The sequence below is a fragment of the Prorops nasuta genome, unplaced genomic scaffold (assembly GCF_024137725.1).
Source record: "Prorops nasuta isolate Cenicafe-Biocafe unplaced genomic scaffold, Cenicafe_Pnas_1.2 PNAS00021, whole genome shotgun sequence".
In the NCBI taxonomy this organism is placed as follows: domain Eukaryota; kingdom Metazoa; phylum Arthropoda; class Insecta; order Hymenoptera; family Bethylidae; genus Prorops; species Prorops nasuta.
This window is the reverse complement of record NW_027116818.1, coordinates 2,292,592-2,310,711: the sequence shown is the minus strand read 5'-3', so window position 1 is coordinate 2,310,711 and position 18,120 is coordinate 2,292,592. Positions and strand designations below refer to the sequence as shown.

The 18,120-nt window shown below is 43.1% G+C and overlaps 1 protein-coding gene across 10 annotated transcripts in view; it reads left to right on the top strand.

The window, feature by feature from the left end:
• Window positions 1–18,120, top strand: part of msi (musashi) — a 138,051-nt gene that overhangs the window by 62,663 nt on the left and 57,268 nt on the right. For 2 of the 10 annotated variants that reach the window (XM_066739765.1, XM_066739767.1), the window contains exon 1: window positions 16,478–17,386. The exons of 6 other annotated variants lie outside the window; for them this stretch is intronic. In XM_066739765.1, the coding sequence (XP_066595862.1) occupies window positions 17,355–17,386 (32 nt within the window). In that variant the 5' untranslated portion in view covers window positions 16,478–17,354. Of the gene's footprint in view, window positions 1–15,183; window positions 15,275–16,477; window positions 17,387–18,120 lie in introns of those variants that run through there. 2 more of the 10 variants (XM_066739766.1, XM_066739769.1) reach the window with 2 other exon arrangements.

Genomic DNA, 18,120 nt, shown 5'->3' with positions numbered 1-18,120 from the left:
CGGTGTCGTTAAAACCGCTGCATAATTCAATCGGCTCTCGGATGTTTTGTGCAATTTTATCCAATTTCTCTAGAAACGTTATAAACACAAATTTGTATACGAATAAACCAAGTAAAGTGTAACACTCCGCAATAAATATAGATCCCTGGATCACGCCTTTCCAAATTCCTTCGCAAAGATGGCTCAACGAAGTAGTTGTTCGCGTTTTGCCCGAATTAACCGGCGCGCGCCGACACTGTGATAGTTTATTTGTTAAGAAACGCATAGAGCCGCAGTCGCTTTCCGATAATATTACATTCCGGTCGTTGCGCATGCTAGTTTTATCAGTAGTAGTTATATATATAAGTGGTAAAGCCTTATATTCGCACGCGAGCGACGTCTGCGAGATACACTTTTCTCTCATACACTGTCCTTTGCAATTCCCTTCGACTCTGATCGTTAGAAAATAGTCAACTTTACCGCTAGATTCCCACTCGTGATTGTTTTCTTCCGATTTTCGCCATGGTCCATTATTCGGGACGCGAAACAGAGAGAAAACGAGGGAACGAACCTTTCGGAGGAGCTTGAAACTCTACGTAAACATCGGTTCTCGCGCTGCAACGCTGCAGCCTGTATATTCGCCGAATGATCGAGCTGATTGAAACAATCTTGATGGAGCAAACTCAATCGATGTATTACGCGGTATACTGTTAAGTTTACAGCAGCGTTAAGAGGAGGACTATGATGAGATAAATTCTATCGCAATTTTTACGTTTGATGGAACATCGTGAAAGATCAACGATTTACAGCTGTGTATTTACGGACGTTCACGGCAACCTCTTCAGGGTCCACTATTGACGAAGACGCAGTTGTACGAAACTTTGTTGAATTTCGTTCATCGGCATTATATAACTGTGAATAAAAAGTTATTTGCCCTTATCTTGCCGAGCGGAAATACCGAAAGCTACTGGAAAATAATGGGTATTTCAGCTTTCGGGTATAGCGAACCATTTGGGAGATTCGGGAGGAGAAAACATCAAAAGCGTTTCTCATCCTCGCGTATTTCGCCAGCAAAAGCTACGCTGGGACACTTTATTCTCGATTACAGCTTTTAACAAAATTATTTTCCCACTTTTAATATCCCCGTCTAGTCTAAAGTATCTTCAGTTTTTATTGTAGCTTTGACTCTCCCCCCCCCCCCCTCCTTTCAGTTTTTTGCCATTCGTTCTTTCCCTTTTCACGTGAAGTGGACCACTACCAATGTCAAAGTACTTTTTTTGCTTTGCCATATCCATCCGGATTGGAAACATAGAAAACAAAGGATTTCCAGTTGGAAATGGCAAGGACGAAGCTTCAATGATTTTATTATTCGATTATATGATTAAATATTATTTTTCAAAACGCGCTTTGATCGTTGTACAATTGGCCCGAGAGGAATCGTCGATGCGATGATTTTTAATTCACTAATAAGACGATTCTTTTCGCCCGAGCGAAGAATTTTCTTCTTTCTACACGATTTTATCAAATTTTCAGTATAAAATGTTATTCCCACTGAAATCACGAACCGCGATTTATCCATTTCCTTATATATATATTTCATATTTTAGTCGATTAATAAATATTTTTTCAACGAAGAAATCGCCTTAAGGAAAGTAGAAAAATTGTTCGAAATTTCATTTTTGGAATGGTGTGTACCAACACAATTATAATCAAGTAAAAATATAGAACTATATATGTGTAAGAGAAGAGACCACGAAAAATGACGAGATTTACCTCCAGATAACGTTGATAGTTTGCACGTGCATTATTGCCACCCGTTATTACCGTAATATCACTGTGTGTTGGTAAGCACACAGCGAATAAGAAGGTGGAAAATATGGTTATGGAAAGTTGTGTGTCGATGTTGGCTTTTACATCGATTCTGCAGAAATTAGGAGTACAAACGGTACGTGTGCACCTGAGATAAGCATTGCCCTAGGCAACCAGTCGAGATTCCGAGACTGGGGGCACGCTATCGACTCGTTTAAAATTCCGGGCTAAATGGACGCGCGCCGATGAAAATTCTTCCTATGGATTCCTGCCACGAGTTTCCTCCAAGGAAATTCCCTATTATTCATTGGGCATCGAAAAATTGCATCGTCTTCGTGGCTCGCGCCCTCCTTATTCACCTTGCGTAAACTTGTCGTTATACAGACGTTAAATCTTGAAGAAAGCTCCCTGGTGTCGTTCTCCAGACTGGCCACAGGTGTGTCTGTCAATGCAGCTTCGTAATTTCGTTAAATTCTCAATGTTCGAACAATTTTTTTGGGGGTGCTGGAAAATCGATTAATAAATTAATCGATCGACTGCGAGCATCGTTCGATGTATAACTATATTGCTATAGCCCAATATTATCATCTATAAAGTATAGTAACGTAGGCTGAAAGCTCCAGTAAATTATACGCGAGCCGAGCGACTTTAATGATCTAATAATAACGTCATACGCGAACCATTAATTCTAAATTACAAGATTAATGCTAGCGCGAAGCATGCCGAGATAATAGAACGCCGCTCGATTATCAATTAAATAACAACATTGACACGAGTTGGCTAACGCAATTATAAACACTTAATTGGATTAATGCAAATGTAATCGTTGGGGGAGGGAGTGTATTTTTTTGTGGAACATCGGAGCTTACGAGATTAATGTATGGGCATATAGCGATCCCTCGTTAAGCTTCCACCCTTTGTCTCTGGGATCGGAAGCTTATCGAGGGAAGGAAGATACTTTTTTTCGAGTCTCGCCAAAGCTGATCCGTGTACAATAGATGTAGCGAAAGACGATTAATGTTTTAAATAAATTTATCTTTTTACTAAGATAATCAAATAGCGTTTAAAATATTATTAGCAATTTATTTATAATTTAGCAATTAAAATGATACCGAATTGAACACCAATCCGTTTAGTCATAGTTGAATTAAAGTAAATAGATAATTCGAGAAGAAAATTAAGCAATAAATACCTATGACAGAATAATTATTAAAGCTTCATGAATAATAAAATTTGAGTTAACATGTGATAACAGCAGGGAGGTTTATGAATACGAGTTGAGTGTAGATTCGTGTATAAAAAATTGACGAAATTATTTAAAGGAAAATCATTTTAATGTGTCACAGAAATTTGGACTTCTTTTTATTCCTATTAAAGTATTTTTTTGCAATCCTGAAAAATAGTTAAGTATCATAAGACCTGGGCAGAGCCAAATATTTACGTATAGAAAAATAAAAATACAACGAGGCCATAGGATTTTGTTCTTCCTGACTCTAGTCTGCTCGTTGTACGAATTATGAAAACTGCAGTTGTCCCTAGATAATTCAGACTTTAATCTTATCGCTTTTTACCATTGAATTTAAATCGAGGTAGCACACAATCTCCTATTTCACACGTGTATATCATTCACGATGACAGGAAAATTGTCCATCTCTTTCGGGACATAGATTCTTTTAAAATTAACCTAGAGTCTACAGAGTGAAACACTTGTTTCGTTAATATTGATACCTATAACTTTATCACTGACTCTCATCAAAAATAGAACTATTTAACTGATCCAATCACATTTATCACATTTCCATTAACATTTTATATATCACTGAGTGGTAGAGAGTAGGATCGATCGAGGAGCAGTGTCTCTCAACGAGAAGACTCGATCGACTTACAAGTTTCTTTGTGCAGTGCAAGATATTTGGGAATTGGATAAAATAGCAAGATTCAGGATTTAGTCGAATGTTGTCAGAGTGCATTAATAGGAGCACAGATAAAGAGGTACAAAAAAAAAGAGGGGGGAAGGTAGGTAATACGGGCATAATCGTCGCGAGACAGTGGTTCTCAACAAAAGGGAGAAGAGATTGTGCCAACTGGCATTTTTCGATTGATGGGAGGGAGACGACAGAGGTGAAGGGCAAAGTATGCTGGACAATAAACTGGAATAGACAATGTGGCATTGTTGGGCAGGCTTAAGGTACTGCGAGGAAAAGGACAGACGTAATTCTTCGTAATTCCTCCGTTGCTGAAGAGAGCAGTTGGAGAATAGCTGCAGCAAAAGGGTGCCGGAATGGAAAGTATGTCCCTTTTCTCTTGCAGTTTTGATTAAAGTTCCTTTGGCTCTTCCACCTCCACTTCTATGCATACTCTAACAGACTCCCCCATCGCTCTTTCTCTCTTCAACCCCTCCCCCCCCCCCCCCTCCTACTATCTCTGTCCTACCTGCAACTGTGGAAGACCAAGCCGAAGACCTCGTTTGCAAGTAATTCTTTCTACCTGGTTCCACGTCCTTTGTCCCAAAATTACACCCAGTCGACCGAATATCCTTCTTCCTAATTGATAACACAGCACTGCTCATTTTTATCTCACGAGCACGCACACCTAAATATCAATAGGAACCACTCGAGCCTTCCTCTTGCATAATCATCATTGATCCCAAACTGTACAATTTAATTTTATTTCACTCGTGAAAGTCGAGAGCGCGAACATCGCCCAGATTAATAATCCCGAAGGACCCAAGCTCTGTGGCAGGTCCTGTGGAATTGCAGTCTGGTTATTTCAACTTGGATGAGTCTGATCTTGGGAGACTAATACGCGTTTGCTCCACCTTACCTCGCCAGAATTCTGGATCAAAACTTTCGAGTTCATTAGCGTCCGAATGCTCCCCTACAAAATTAATGATAAACTGATAATCCAGGGAGTTATTCCAGAGCGAGCCAAGTCTATGAATTTTCCTGTAATAAGAAATAGTCTAACGCTAATGTTGCTGTTGATGAATCATACATGCAGTTGAGAAGTAATTGATGTTAAGCGGTGTACCTGATCATTGAGAGCTATCAAGGGTATATAGCTAAATGGATATATGAATGGGCCAATTTCTGCAGTATGCTAAGATCTCGCGCAGAACTCGAAGCGATTCATGTTGGATGGTGTACTTTATGCATGGATGTAATCAAGTAGCATCTTCTCAGGTGCCTGTCGTCATCTCTCATCAGCAAGTAGCTTGATCATCAGGAACTAACACGTTGGTCCGATCATAATTATTACGGACAGCTATACGCATGGAATATCGTACGTTAGGAGCATAAAACTGATGGACAAAGTGGTCTCTTCAAGGTCGTTGAGACTATTATAAAATTTATAGAATCCGTCCTTCCAAAGGACTGTTTTTCTCTCGACGAACCTGTAAAAATGGTACCATTCGTTAGTTAGAAAGCGTAGCTAGTGAAAAGTCTCGCGACGATGTCCGTTTGAACCTGATGATTGGAAAGCGAGTGATCAGCGATGGAAATGGATCGAAGGTAAAATTCCCCCGCTGGCTTTTAAAGTTCATTCACGATGGCAGTGATATTCGTAACGTCAGGTGTTGGGACGCCTACGCGATTTATATTGGGCAAAAGGAATAGCGTGGGCGCTGTCCACAATTAGCCTATGGTACTGCTATAATAAATTGACAGCCTGCCAACTGGGACCATGCCGAACTCGACAGTTCCACGGAAATCCAGATAAAATAATTAGCGTCGGTAATCGTGAAACGGCCAAACCGCAGCGAGCTTCCATCTATCGCCATGATGATTAATTGTACTTAAGTTGAGTGACGCTTAATTGCCTTCGCCATTAATACCTGCCTGCAATCAAAGCCCGCAAGCCTCGTTTCTTACCCTCCGCTCGAACAATACCCACATCTGTTGTCATTTGCTTTTCCATTTTCTTCATTATTATCATCACTCTTCGCAATTTCGCCCATCCATCCCCTCAACGATCCACCCCCTCCCCCTTTCCTATGGACATCTAAATTATCTTTTATTTTATTCTTCGATTCGAATACTCGACTTATTCCGCAATGTTACTCTCTTCGCATCCTTTATTCCCCAACGAGATTCTCGTTAGTTTCGCCGGACGAAAGACGCAGTTCTTCTTCTTGCATATTTCCTAAGAGCAACAATATCAACATCGTGCTAAATTGCTTTAATTAAGGGTAAAATAGGAGACAAGCTGGTATTTTGGAGAGATTGCTTGGGAAGCGAAAGATTTGTGAATGAATTGAAACAGGAAATTACGTTCCAGGATGAAACCCGAGGACTTCCTGTAAGAGTTTGAAAAGTAGAGATGCAGTCGAGAACTGGTGTGATTGTCAAAATTAAATGACGGTGGGTCTGGGGATACGTATACTTACTTGCTGCAATGATCTCACGGAAGTTATTAGACAAAATTACCGGCTTTAATAGGATCGTTCTCCATCGGAGATAGCGTTCGAAAACTCGACAGAGACTCTGTGTATTTTCCACCATATATTCCCCAAATTAATTTATACCAGATATTTGTCTATAATTCGAGGAAATTTTTCTTTTCAGCAAACCATAGGAAAAGAGAATAAATGAGTTAATTAATTTGCAATTTCAATTATGCTTCTTTTACGTAAATGAGTAAATTCTCTTTGAATCCACGATTCATCGGTAGACGTTCCATATAGATACCGGTAAATTCCATGCGAGGAATTATCATGAATGTTGAATGCTCGACGAATGGAGGCGAAAGCTGGATGACCGTCAATCTCCCATCTTCGTTAATCAATCGATTTTCAGCCCGATACCAACAAGGACGCGGTGTTTAGTCCCGCTATTATTTCGCCCTTTCCTGCTGTAAACAAAATAATATATAACATTTCCGTATTTTTGAAGCTTCGACCTAGAAACTCCGCGCGTCAACATTTTCCCCATGATTCGGAAAATCTGAAGAAATGATTTACGGTGCTGGATAAAACGGTGGTTTCGCTCGTTTTGTTTCCTCACAGGCTAATATTTCGCTAGAAGTATGATAGGTTGTAGCACGCGGGATGTTTACGAGAACAGTCGGTAAGGCACCCTTGGAGAAGCTACCTCGAGCCACAATCTCTCCCGTATTATCCTCCGGAAAACTCTTCTCCATCACAACGCATTTTCCTTTAGCGTCCTATTCAGCAAACGCCACGAGACTCGCGCCAAATCTTTCTCCGCTACTCTTTCCAAACCCTGAAAATCAATAAGATGGAAAGTGCGGGGATTTGCAAAGAAACTATAATAACAATAACAATAGAGAGTAGCCGAAGAAAGAAGACGAGGATTTTACGGGCGCATGGTTCGCGGTCTGTTTGTCCATGAAGAGACGGTATTTAGAGAAAATCCGTTGATTCCACGGTTGTTTCAGTGAAGGAAGAAGAAGTTTGGCGGAAAGTCCCGAGGGGGGAAATAGCGAGGCAAATGCTGGCGGGAGAAGTTACAGATGTTCGCGCTCTGATTAGTCGCGGAAGTTTGTAGCCATCGCGAATTGGAAATGGTAATTTTTGCAGGGTACGGCGTACGGGTAGAGTGAAACCTGGCTGAGAGCGAGTGACGAAATGGGCAAAAGGAAACCGACGAGGCGTGGCCATCTCTGAGAACGTCGTCTTGGCCGGTTCGCGATACGCACGAATTGGCTCGATCCGCGCGTGCAACCAGACAACACCTTTCTCTTCCACTCCTTGTACAGTTAACCATGGGAAAACGACGCTCGTTATTAGCCACCATCGAGCCTCCCATTAATCCCAGCGACTCTCGCTCGCTGCTTCCTCGATCTGTATCTCATCACTTGCGCAACGCTCGCGAGGAAAAGTAAACCTCGGAAAGACTCCATTACGACACGTAGATGATTTTCTTTCGGTTAATTTGGATCCAGAACCCTGATCCTCCGAGCAAGGTGCTTATTATCGCGATGGAAAGAACACCGAATCCCGGAGAGAGTCCCGGGAGTGCCGAAGGCTGTATAGGAGGGGTTGGTCTTCGCTGGACCCAGAGAGGGTGGTAGATTTTCTGCGACTGCAGAAAGTGGAGTAAATTTTGTTTATGGAGGGGCTTGAAATGGCGCGGTGGATCCGAATGACCTCTCCAACCTGTCAATACTGTTTCCGCTGGTTCGATAAGAGGGTAACGATACGGGGCTCTCCTGGACTATCCGTGAAATGGCGCTTTCTCGCGGCCTCCTCCTGCCTCGGCCTACCTATTTTTCTGCCTCCCCCCCCCCCCCCCTCCTCCTCCTCATCCTCCTGCAACCACCCCACTGCAATCGATAGGACGCGTTATCGGCCGCCCGAGAGACTCCACAGGCCTCCGGAAACCCCTTCTTCCCCCCCCCCCCCCCCACCCCACCCCAATCCTCCCCCGCTCCGAGTATCGTCTCGTCCAACCACGTAACGATCTTTCCTTTCGTGATATCTCCACCGCACACACACACACACACACACTCATACACAGAGCCTTCGCTCCAACTATTTCCAAATGCGACCAATCTGCACGCAACTATGCGCACGTGTGCTATTTTTATACCTTCCTTTCATTCCCCGTCATTTTTCTACACTTCCTCCTCTTAATCCACTGCTAAATCCCTGATATTTTTTTTCACTCTCTAAAAAAATCCCTTGGACATGGTACCGGTAAATATTTATCATCCTCGCACCTGGCCGAGATCAACAATCTTTGTAGCTCTCTACTATTTTTTCTTACCTTCCGGATATTTCCAGGTTAACCCGGATGTTACGTACAACTATTTTTTCATGTTTGTGGTATATGTGTGTGTGTGTGTTCCCATTTTTCCTTTTACTGTTTCTTTACTTCTCCATAGTACAGTTTTTCTTTATCCCCCCCCCCCCCCCCCCACCATTCTTCGGCCAGTGAATTTCAGTCCATCGACCAGTCCACGTTTTGCACCTCATCTTTATTCCTTCTGCGATAAGACCGAGATTTCGCTTGGATACCTGCAATTTGTTTCCGAATATTTTCCATTTTGAACTTAACTCTGTACATGGATACAATATGTCTCGTAGATTCTCGTGAAAAACAAGAGGACGAATGGACGCACCCTAAACGTGGTCGTTTCTCATTTCTCCGAGGGATCCACTCGTGCTGGGACTTAGTTGCGGGAACGAACGATGCAGGAATTTATCCGGAAAAAGTTTACTCCTCTGGCCTTTTTTTGACGCAACTGGCTGTGTGCCTATAGGGAGCATTGAAAAACTTTCAATGGAATATTTTGCTCCGGCCTTCCTGAAATTCACAACGAGAGATAGTCCTGCTAACGCGTCTCGCCAAACTTATATTGCGTTAGACGCGTCCTCTCTCCCTCTTGTTGAAATATTTTTCATGTGATATCCCCCCCCCCTCCCTCCCTCCTCTACTCGTGCCTGACCCAAACCTCGTTATTTCCCTTTGATTCGATTGATAAAAAAATATAAACATTTCTATAACGAGCTTATGATTGATTTCAAAGTTGTTGCTCCTCGCGAGATCCTCTCGTGACTAGGAGGGGTAGCCAATAGCGTGGAATCGTAAAGGGTAAATCGCAAAATGGCGGCTGAGATCAGGAACGTTTTCTTGCACGCATCCCAGTCGGTGACGAGTACCGGCTGGCACGGACCGGCTTTCACTACTGCGAAAATTCTCGGGATATTCCTGTGAGCAGCTCCTAAGCTCGCCCCCCCCCCCCCCCTCCATCCCACCCCCGACCCCGCGTTGACCCACCTTTCAGTCCTTGCCGTTGTAAAACATTGCCCGGATCTTTTTACAAAGTACCCAGGCCGTACCTTTATCTTCTCGTTTATCAACTCACCCCCGTTTACTCCAATCCCAAACCCAGCTACGTCACACTCGCCTTCGATCCCTTCCACGGTTCTCTTCTACATTTTCATACAAATCACGAGGAAAATGGATTACGACTCGTGAATAATCGGTCCTTCCAAAATTAAATAATCGATTATCGGTGTAAGTGCAAAAATTATTGTATAAAACAGTCTCCCCTTTAACTTTCGATTATTATAAATATTTTATAAGATGGATGGAACTGTTCCTTACTCGTTTATTTTTAAATTTCTCTATTCAAATATTTTCTTTTGCTTCGCTATATATTCTCTTCAAGATCCAAAGAATAAATATTTGTAGTTTCAACTTTTTTCGTTTCTCCTTTGAACTTTTAAGGATGCTTTTTGTCAATTAGTTTTTTTTTTCATAGCTTTCAGGCAAGGAAGCATCAAAAGTGAGAACAAAAGTTATGCTTGTGGAATAATTTTTAAGATAGGAGGATTGAGAGTTGTTAATTAATTCAATTGTGTTTGACAATAACATTGGTGAGGTTTTCTCGTACAGTGCCTGAGGTTGTTACTGGTTACAACTATTAGTTGCAATTTTTCTGCTAAACTTTCTTCATCCAACAACCAAAAGTCTCTTTCTTCTTCCCTACTTTTATTGTTAAGTTTTTTTTGTTCTTCTTCTTTAAGCACTAAGTTTTACAAGATTTTCTCGACCAATTCTTTCTAATTCCATTACGATAATTGCAATTTTTTTTCGCAAAGCTGCTTATATTTTCCACGTTTTATCGATGTGTAACTTTTGTGAAATGGATAACAGGTTTTAAGTGGAACCACTGGAATTATTATTCCTGTGAGAAAAACTCCAGAAAGCTTGTATTCTTTTTTTTACCTTGATAATTGCATGCATCTTCTGCTATATTCCACCATCTCTCCCAGTTTCCTTTAAAATCGCATACACAAAGAAAGTTCTTCTTTGTGTCTATTAACCTCTCTCATTTTATCACTGTAAAACAATTTTTCCATACTCTTCAGCTTCTCCCCACCAACGACTTTTCCTACCAAATTTATCAGTTTTGACTTGTGCTTTGCATAAATTATATCAAAGTTTAATCTGCTTTCCCATGTACCCAGGAACCAATTAGGAAAACAACGCGAGCGAAATGTTTGCCATGCGTGTTACATAGTCCTAAATTCTCACGAAACAAACTACTGCGTGGGTATTAAAACCTGTCACACAGTTAATACACATATTTACCCATATTTTTATACCAGAGATCCTTAAAATTAAACCTTGCCATATCGTGGAATGTTTTCGCGAAGGAAAACTGAGAAATATCTTGCGTACGCTCTGGTATAATAAAATTATTTGAATAAAATAAAGGGTGGCTCGAATATTCAGAATGAAATACTTTACTTACTTATAATAAATAGTATTAAGAATAAACTAAATTTAATTGGATTTAAAACTAAGTGAAACATTTAATTTTTCAGAGAATTTTTCTCGATCAAATATTTTATTTATTCATTTAACATCATTAAATACTTCAAGCCCATTGATACTACAAATCGAATCACAGTCTTCGCCAAATTCAAAGCTACCAAACTAGTTTATTGCTAAGAAAGAGAGAGAGAGTGGAGAACATGTTTTTCGAAGCATACATAAATGTCTGTTACTTAATTTACCATCATTAGCTTTCAATCGACTTGATTTTCCGGTTGCTGACCATTTAAACTATGTCAAATGCACGATGCTCGTTATTTTATCGCTAAGCTTCACCAGCATCGATGTGGAGGAGTGTCAAGCAAATTCTTGGGACTTTTATCTTTTGTCAGCAGGTGCCTGCTTTAATCATTTGAAAGTTGGTGCGAAACCCTCGTCCCTCCCTCTCGACACTAATTCCACCTTTTTTTCCGATCTTCATTGCGTCACGAGCATCTCAAAATAAAAGAAAAAACAGTTTACCAAAAAAGAAGCAAGAAGTAATAACAAAAGCTCGGAGCTTGCACGTAAAGCACAGTGGAAAAAGTTGGCAACGATAGAAATGGCGAGGGGCAGTCAGAAAGCAAGGGTGATTCTGAATTTTTGCTAGTTTGTAAATTTGTTCGACTGGAAAGTAACTGCTGTAATTATCGGGGATCGATATCCCATTTGGCGTTAGGATCTCATAAATGTTCGCTCGGACAGAGCATAAACGTCTTGCCGAAGGTACGCAGTAGCAGCGAAGCTCCGGAAACACCGGACTAGGAAACAATTTGTATCAATCTCACACTCGACAAGATTCGACTCGTTGAATGGAAGGCCCGAGCCGATACGGAGCGAGACGAGTTTTGCCGAGTCACGTCGATTAGCTTCGGAAATTTTGCTCGTAAGACTAATGAAATTCCAGGGGGATATATCGGTGGCTGGTTCGAACCGTACTTGGCCCAAAGTTACAGTCGCGCGCTTCCATTGGGAGAACGTAACACACAGTCCAGGCCAACGATCCATCCACGCGTATGAATAATATTTCCCGAATAAAAACGCTCAGCTGTAGAATTGCATTGTTTGGCGAGTTTGTAAAAAATTCCATTCCGGAGTTTTGAAAATTTATCGTCGATAAATGGAACGAGAGGGGTGTACGTAGTGGGGGGAGGCTCGTAATTTGCGAAGAAAAAAATCGCTAGGTAGGATTCGTGCAGACTCGCTGAATTATTGAAAGAGAGAGAGAGACAGGTGTAAAATCGCGATAACGTCACCCATTATACGGTTCATTATAATGCACCGTAATAATAGCAAGAATCGATAAACGATTAACGGAATACTTGGCTCGAATTCTGAGCACTCGGGGCTAACGTTCCATTTAAATATCGCGGAAATTGAACCTGTAAATTTCTTGCAGTCATAAATTTCGCTACTTGCCACCTTCCTCTCCTGCGCTGGCACCCCCTCCCCCCCCCCCCCCCCCGTCTCCTACCACCTTACGATTTTCTTGCTTCCGCCCCGAAGTGGAGCTTCGTGCCTCGAAGCCGAGCAGAATCCAAGGGGGGTGCATTAAGTAGTGCAAAATAACGAGCGCCACTCAAACGTTTTCATTCCGGCCACGCGACTCGAAAATTCCAACAATCCTGTCCGGAGGTTGCTGAATCGCGACTCTTGCGCTTATCGGAATGCAAATTGCCACTAGTCGCCATTCTCGCTTCGCTGTACGCCCACGGAAAAATCCCCCCGGCTACTCGCCTATCAATTTATCAGTTTATTGTCCTCTCCTGCCAAGATAAACCCTCGTCCCGTGGAATTTTCCAACTCTTCCGGCGCGATTAAAGCACCGGGACGAACTTTTAAACGAATCAAACCGGTTTGCGAGGGGGTTGAAATTTATAAAATCCTGCTTCCCCCTCTCCCGGGCTATATAGACTGAGTTATTTAAACACAAGCGTAAACTCTCGAATCGAATCAGGAAACTTAAGAGTAATATTGTATCCATTAATTTGGTTGAGTTAAGCAAGTTTCAGGGCAGTTCGTCGCAAATTGAGTTAACGTGAAGGGGAGGGGGGGGGGGGGGGAGTGGAAAGAAAGATGAGGCGTTATGGAGCGACAGAGTTGGATGTATATAGGTGGGGGTGTTTAAGAGAGAGAGAGGCGTTACAATAGACGGAAGCACCACGACCGTAAGCTCCCTCGAGAATCTCCAGTTACGCTTTGGAGCGAGAGAATACTTCCCGTTTTTTGTCCCCGCTGATCTGCCTAGAAATCATTCCTCCCTTGCTTGAAAGAAGCCCCACCACATACCCCCCCACTCCACAGTCTCAACGTTTATTCGCACCCACGCCACACCTTTCCGTTTCCCCTCGCACATTTTTTCTTATCTCAAAGACTAACCACCCCCCCCCCCCCTCCTCGTCCCTTGACCAAGCACAAAATTGCAAACAATATCGCCGCAATAAATTACGACGTAAATCAAAGCTTGATTTTTTAATGGAAACGGAGGATTCTATTTGTATGAAAATTAAGGCTCTCCACCGGCTCATTTTTTACAACAGCAAAACGAGAGTTTTTCCAGTTGCTTTTGGCTGGATTTTGCAGAAGCTTTTTATTCCGTTTGAGAGTACCTATATATATATATATATATATGACGGCACATTTAAAAAGATGTAAAAACCGTGGCGATATCTAAAATTTCATACCACGGTCCCACGTTAAATTCCCTCGTAATTCCGCTACTTTGGACACATTTCCCCGGACCTTTTTCTCTCATCCACCTAATAATTAGTTCTAATTAATCCGACTTTTTAACCAATGGAAATTATTCCAAGTATACTCGGGCTTTTCCGCGTGTATAATCGGAAAAAGGTAAATCTCGCTAAGGCGATTACGATTGTTTTCGAGCAACTTGCCTCGATTCCGCAAGGTGATTACATATTTAGCGGCGAGTGGAAATAATTTGTGGCTGAAATGCAGGGTCGGTAAGGATGGTCCCGGTCGATGCCAGTGGTTCTCATCGAGCAAAACATTCGGTTATCGCGGGGATTTGATTTTTATCTCGGGAGGAGGAAGAGAATGGGAGGGGGGGGGGGGGAGAGGCGGGCAAGAAACGGGACAGTGGTCGAATAAGGTCGGTGGATTTACCTCGGGTCACGGGGCACGTACGTTCGGAATCTGGCCAGTGATTTGGAGCACGGCCAGCAATTCCCGATCCTGACCTGTCCCCTTGAAAGAGATAGCGGCTACGTGCGCAAGACGTGCAACCGCGTACAACCGCAATTACACCGGTAATTTCGCGACGCGACTTTACCCAGTGACTTTGCTCCAACAGTCCCCGGAATCAAAGCTGAAGAAAAGCCGATGCTCGTCCCGAAGCAAACTAACCTATCAGCAATTTCATTTCCGCTCGCGAAATTTACTCACGGGAACAACGCAAACTGCATTTTTCACGTAGGAATAAATCCATCGGCTGCTGTAGTCAATTGTTGAGGGCGAAGCTGTAAATATTCTTGATGAAATGTTTACCTTGCCGGAAACACAAAAAAAAACAAAGAGTCCCGTTCCAAAAATGACGAAGATTTTATTGCGATTGGCGCAGACCCGAAAAGAAATAAAGGAGGGGGGGGGGGGGAGGGTGGTTCACAGGGGTTCCTCTCTTCGCACAGCTGTTTTATCGTCCACTCCCGCATCAGGGATTTACGGACCGGTGTTTTCCAACGGTAAAAGCTTCCTCCTAGGATGGATAAGGGGCTATAGGAGCTTGTCAAGATGTTAAAAAGTTGGTTTAAAGGCGAGATATAAAGAGAGAGGGAGAATCGACGCTCTAGAGTCGATTTGCAAGCGTGTCTTTAAATCTAAATATAGGCGACTTGTATACGCGTATTAACGATTCATCCCTAGACACGGGTTTATATTCGTCCTCGGACTAAAATCGAGGTCGCACGGTATTTTTAATTCGCTACTTTTTTTCTTTACTCCCGAAGAGCCGGTGTGTGTCACCTATACGCGTATAAATATACTTATGTCGTGTTTTTGCTTGCGTAACTTTCGAGTACCCCCTCGTTCTTGCTTTGCCCTGCGCCAGTCGCCGCCGGCCAAACCCACGCTCCGCGTATCCGTATCCCTTTGTATCCCGCACGTGCGAGGATTTGCCCGAGTCTCCGCTCCGTCGCTCGTGTCCATCCGTAGATTTCCGACTCTCCGCGATATTCCTTCGAGTATGTATATATATGTGTGTGTTGCGTTATATCGCACGCTTTTCCTCCCCCTTCGCCACTTGCGAAACTCCACGCGAAGAAGATATGCCAAGTTTTTCATTCATTCTCCTATCTCGCTCTCTCCGCTTCTCCTTTTTCGACTATTCTCACCTCTCGAGACACTTCCAGTCTGGCGAAATATCTGCTTGATTGACTATTTACTCTCGCGTGGGTTTTCCCTTTCACTTCATTCATGCAGCCTCGCGTTTTTCCCAGACAATCCACCGGCGAAACGCTTTTTCGACGCCCGCTAAAATCCAATCGTGCACGACTGAAATATTATCCGAAGGCATTCTACCTCAGGATTCGCTGAAATAAAAGAATCGTTTCATGGAGATAGTTTCTGGGAAAGAGCGGACGTTCCTCTTGACGAACTCTGATGCTTTTTAATCCTGCACGGTAAAGATGGATTATTTTCCCAAGGATTCCAACCGTGTCTTTAAGAACTCGATCTTTTATTACGTGTGGAATCAAAGTACTCTCTAAAAAGATCACCATGTACAATCAGAGAACATCGCGTTTCTAAACCAAGTATCGATCATAAAATAAAATCCATAAAAAGCAGTGTAGTATACTAAGCGAGAAACATAAATAATCGATAAATACAGTTTAACGTCGTGCAAAGAAAAGAAAATCCATTTGTGAGTACATAAAGCGTCATAGAGGGACAGTGCGTATAAATATCGAGGAAGACCGATCAATTATTATTCGGAATTAACAGAATTATACTACTTGGAAAAGATCGCCACGTACAATCACGGAATATCTCGTTTCAAAACAAACTTAAACCAAGTATCGATGACAAAGTAAAATCCATAAAAAACAGTACAGTGGACTAAGCAAAAACCATAAATAATCTATAAATATAATTTCACACGATACGCAGGGAAGAAAATCCATCCGTAAGTACACACAGAGGGCCAGTGCGTAAATATGGAAGAAGAGAGAAACACACGCGCATATATCGCGTATAAATAAATCTCTACACGCACGTTCGATCCTTGCAGCTCGCGCAAAGGCCAACCAACACTCGTAGGCGCGTGGGACTCGTGTACGAACGTGCACGTACTACATACGACGACAACGCCGAGGAGTATAGGGTAAAGGATACGACGCGAGCTTGTGTGCGTGTGCCGGGAGTAATCGTGAGAGTATAAACTGCTGTAATAGGTGTGACACGCCGGTCCGTGTGCAAGGGTGTGTTCGCTTCTCCCTCCAGGTGTCCCGGTGGGGATCTAGCCTAACCTGGCCCCACTACCCCGGAATCCCTTCGGCACCCCACGCTCTCGATCCCACTCAGCCGTTCTCTCCCTCTCTCTCTCTCTCTCTCTCTCTCTCTCTCTATCCCACTCTGTATTGCCGTTACCCCCACCACTCGGCAACCGGCCGCACAGCTGCCACATTGCGAACGTCGAGAAGCAGCAGCACAGCACTGAGCACAGCAGCAGCAGAACAGCAGAAGCACGAGCAAGCCGAGCGAGTTGAGTCGAGCGAATAGGCTACGGACTACTCTGACTGAAGAGACGAGAGAGAGAGAGAGAGAGAGAGAGAGAGAGAGACGCTGTGAAGAGAGTGAAAAAAAGAGAGAGAGGACGCTCTTCCCAACCAGTTTACTCGGAACACGCGACGACGCCGGCTAACCTCAAATTCTCGGAAAAACACAACAACAACATCGACTCGGGACCCGGCATGCACGCCGAAGCTCCAGCTAGGCTTCTTCTTCCCCTTCGCCAAACATTCAGCAAAAAAACAAGCTTCCTTTCGAAGCTTCGCTCCGAGACTCGCTCAGTTTTCTCGCAACGCGCGTCTTTTCCTTTGTCTCGACAACGTCTCGCGATCAGCTTTGTGTTTGTGCCTCTCCTCTTCTTCTTCGTACGCGCAATTCCATTGGCTGCTCTCCGCGAGGATTTGTGAATATATTCCTGTGTCTGTTTATGCTCGCTGACTCGTTCTCTCGGTGTTCTGTGCGTGACCTTGAACTTGTGAACGTCCAAGGACCATTCTGCGAGGATATTATTCTATATATATCTCGGATACAAGGATGTTTCCTTACACTACTTTCCCTGCTGTCGGGTAAGTTTATTTATCGCTTTCTCCCGTTTAAAGAGTATTCGCTGGTGATGGATTCTCTTGAAAATAGCGAGTTTGTTTCGTAGTGTCTCAGAGGTGTGTTGATCTATATATATATATATATATATTATCTGCTTTTTGGATTAGAAAGTCTTGTTGACGAATGATAGTGAGGTATAGCCTGTATTTATACGTATATATATATACATATTATGGTGTACAATGTGCGTGCCTGTGCGCCTGCTTCGCTTTGCCAGGATTTGTGGCCGTTCGCTACTGCTGCGGCGACGACGGTGGCTTTGTGTATGTGAGTCGAACGTGCGTGTAACGTAGCCAGTTGCAACTGTGTGTGTGTTCTGTTCCTTTCTCGCAAAAGGTACGCCATTCTGCTGGAGCCGGAGGCTTTGTCTCGCCCCTTTGTGTGTGTGTCTCTCTCTCCCTCTCTCTCTCTCCCTCTCTCTTACCGATATGCTCCCTACACGTTGCTCCTATCGTCCCCCCCCCCCCCTCTTTTGCTTTTGTCACCTCGCCCCCGAGAAATCAATCGACAAAATTATGCGAGCCCGAAATATACGAGCCATTATATATATATAGTCTACAATGCTGTCTGCATCGGTGGTAAATTCAACAAAAAACCTCTTTATTCTTAATCTCTCGACAGAGTTCTCCATTGAGTTTCTAGTTATACATGTATAACGTCTATACTGCCATTTCACGAAACAAATTTTCGTCAAATC